At 36.7% G+C, this 1409-nt stretch overlaps 1 protein-coding gene across 1 annotated transcript in view; it reads left to right on the top strand.

Annotated features, from left to right (window-relative positions):
• LOC117170842 overlaps positions 1-462 on the top strand; it is a 9961-nt gene extending 9499 nt beyond the window's left edge. Inside the window, exon 8 of the mRNA XM_033357885.1 lies at positions 161-462. Within this exon, the coding sequence (XP_033213776.1) occupies positions 161-462 (302 nt within the window). The remainder of the gene's footprint in view (positions 1-160) is intronic.
• The last annotated feature ends 947 nt before the right edge of the window (positions 463-1409 follow it).

Below are 1409 nucleotides of genomic sequence, written 5' to 3'. Positions count from 1 at the left end.
AGTAAAGTCTGTTTTCAAACTCTGAAATTGAGTATCTAAAATGCTATACTAGTCTCAGGGCCATCCATTCATTACATAACACGTTTATAATGTGGCAGGGGGTCTAGCCTATTGTTAAATAATTGCGAAAACTACAGTTATGCTGTTGTCTTATGCAAAGCGAGTCAGCTTTGCGCGGTGAAAAAGGCAGTAAACGCAAACATTCAACTTTCCACAATAACACTATGTACACGGAGAAAAATGGATGACCAGCCTGAACATCTAGAGTGTCAGGCTGACATTTTAGTTTTAACTATGGGACAGCTCCCTAAATGGACTGGCGTACCATCTGCAGAGTGTCAAAATATGATTGTTGGGTTTACTGTCCCAGAATGTCAAGCTTACACCGAAAAACTGGGGTTTCCATCAGAACCCATTTTTGATTCTAAAGGAGCTTCAACAAAAGTAAACCCAACTTCCTAAAAAGGAACCAAAAAAGATAATTAAGCACTAAATGATACCTTAGTTGGTGTTCTAAAGCATCCCAATTGTAATGAGTTTATTTATAAAGAATATTTATATGCAAGAAACTTTTCATCTCAAGTAATCGGTCAATAACTGTAAATTGACCCCGAACTTACTATCCCTACTTTGGTAGCGTTTGGTTTATGAATGCGCCTTCATGTTCTTTTCAAGAGCTCTCTAAACGAACACTTTTGGCTCTTTATATGTCTCTATTGGATCTCAAGTTGTAAATGATATCAACTTTTATTTGAGCCGCAATTTTAGCGAACACCCACTTTTTTCTGTGTACGATTCTTAAGTGTCAAAATTTAAAGGCTAGGTTCACTATCTCAGAGTGTCAAGCTTACGATCCTGGGAGTGTGAACTTAATTATCTTAAAGTGTCAACTTGAAAATCCAAAAATATTCAGGTACCATATAAAAAATATTTCATTCTATAGTATTCATACTACCTTGATCAAAAAGATCCCGGAATTTATTTTTAAAATTAAAAATATAAGTTTATTCTTGAATATTGATGTGGTCCCCTTCAAAGTAATTCCCATCGACTGCCACGCACTTATGCCAGCGCTTGATCCAGCTCTCAAAACATTTTTGATACTCAATTTTCGATATGCCCATCAGTGCCGTTTTCGATTTTTGTATTATCTCCGATCGGCTCCTAAAACGCGTTCCGCGTAGTGGTTTTTTCAGTCGATCGAACAAAAAAAAAGTCACAGGGAGCTAAATCTGACGAATTTGATGGTTGCGGAATACATACTTTTTGGTAGGCCCCAGCGTGTCCACCCTGGTATATTTTGTGTTATTGAAACCCCATGTCAGTTTTTTAATACAACCGGATGTATAACTGGAAAACCGACATTACGTGATGTTTTTGGTATATGGCTAAATTAATTAAGTTCTTAC

Source organism: Belonocnema kinseyi, chromosome 4 (genome assembly GCF_010883055.1).
Source record: "Belonocnema kinseyi isolate 2016_QV_RU_SX_M_011 chromosome 4, B_treatae_v1, whole genome shotgun sequence".
Classification (NCBI taxonomy): Eukaryota; Metazoa; Arthropoda; class Insecta; order Hymenoptera; family Cynipidae; genus Belonocnema; species Belonocnema kinseyi.
The sequence above is the reverse complement of the archived record's forward strand: the minus strand, read 5'-3'. Positions and strand labels throughout refer to the sequence as shown.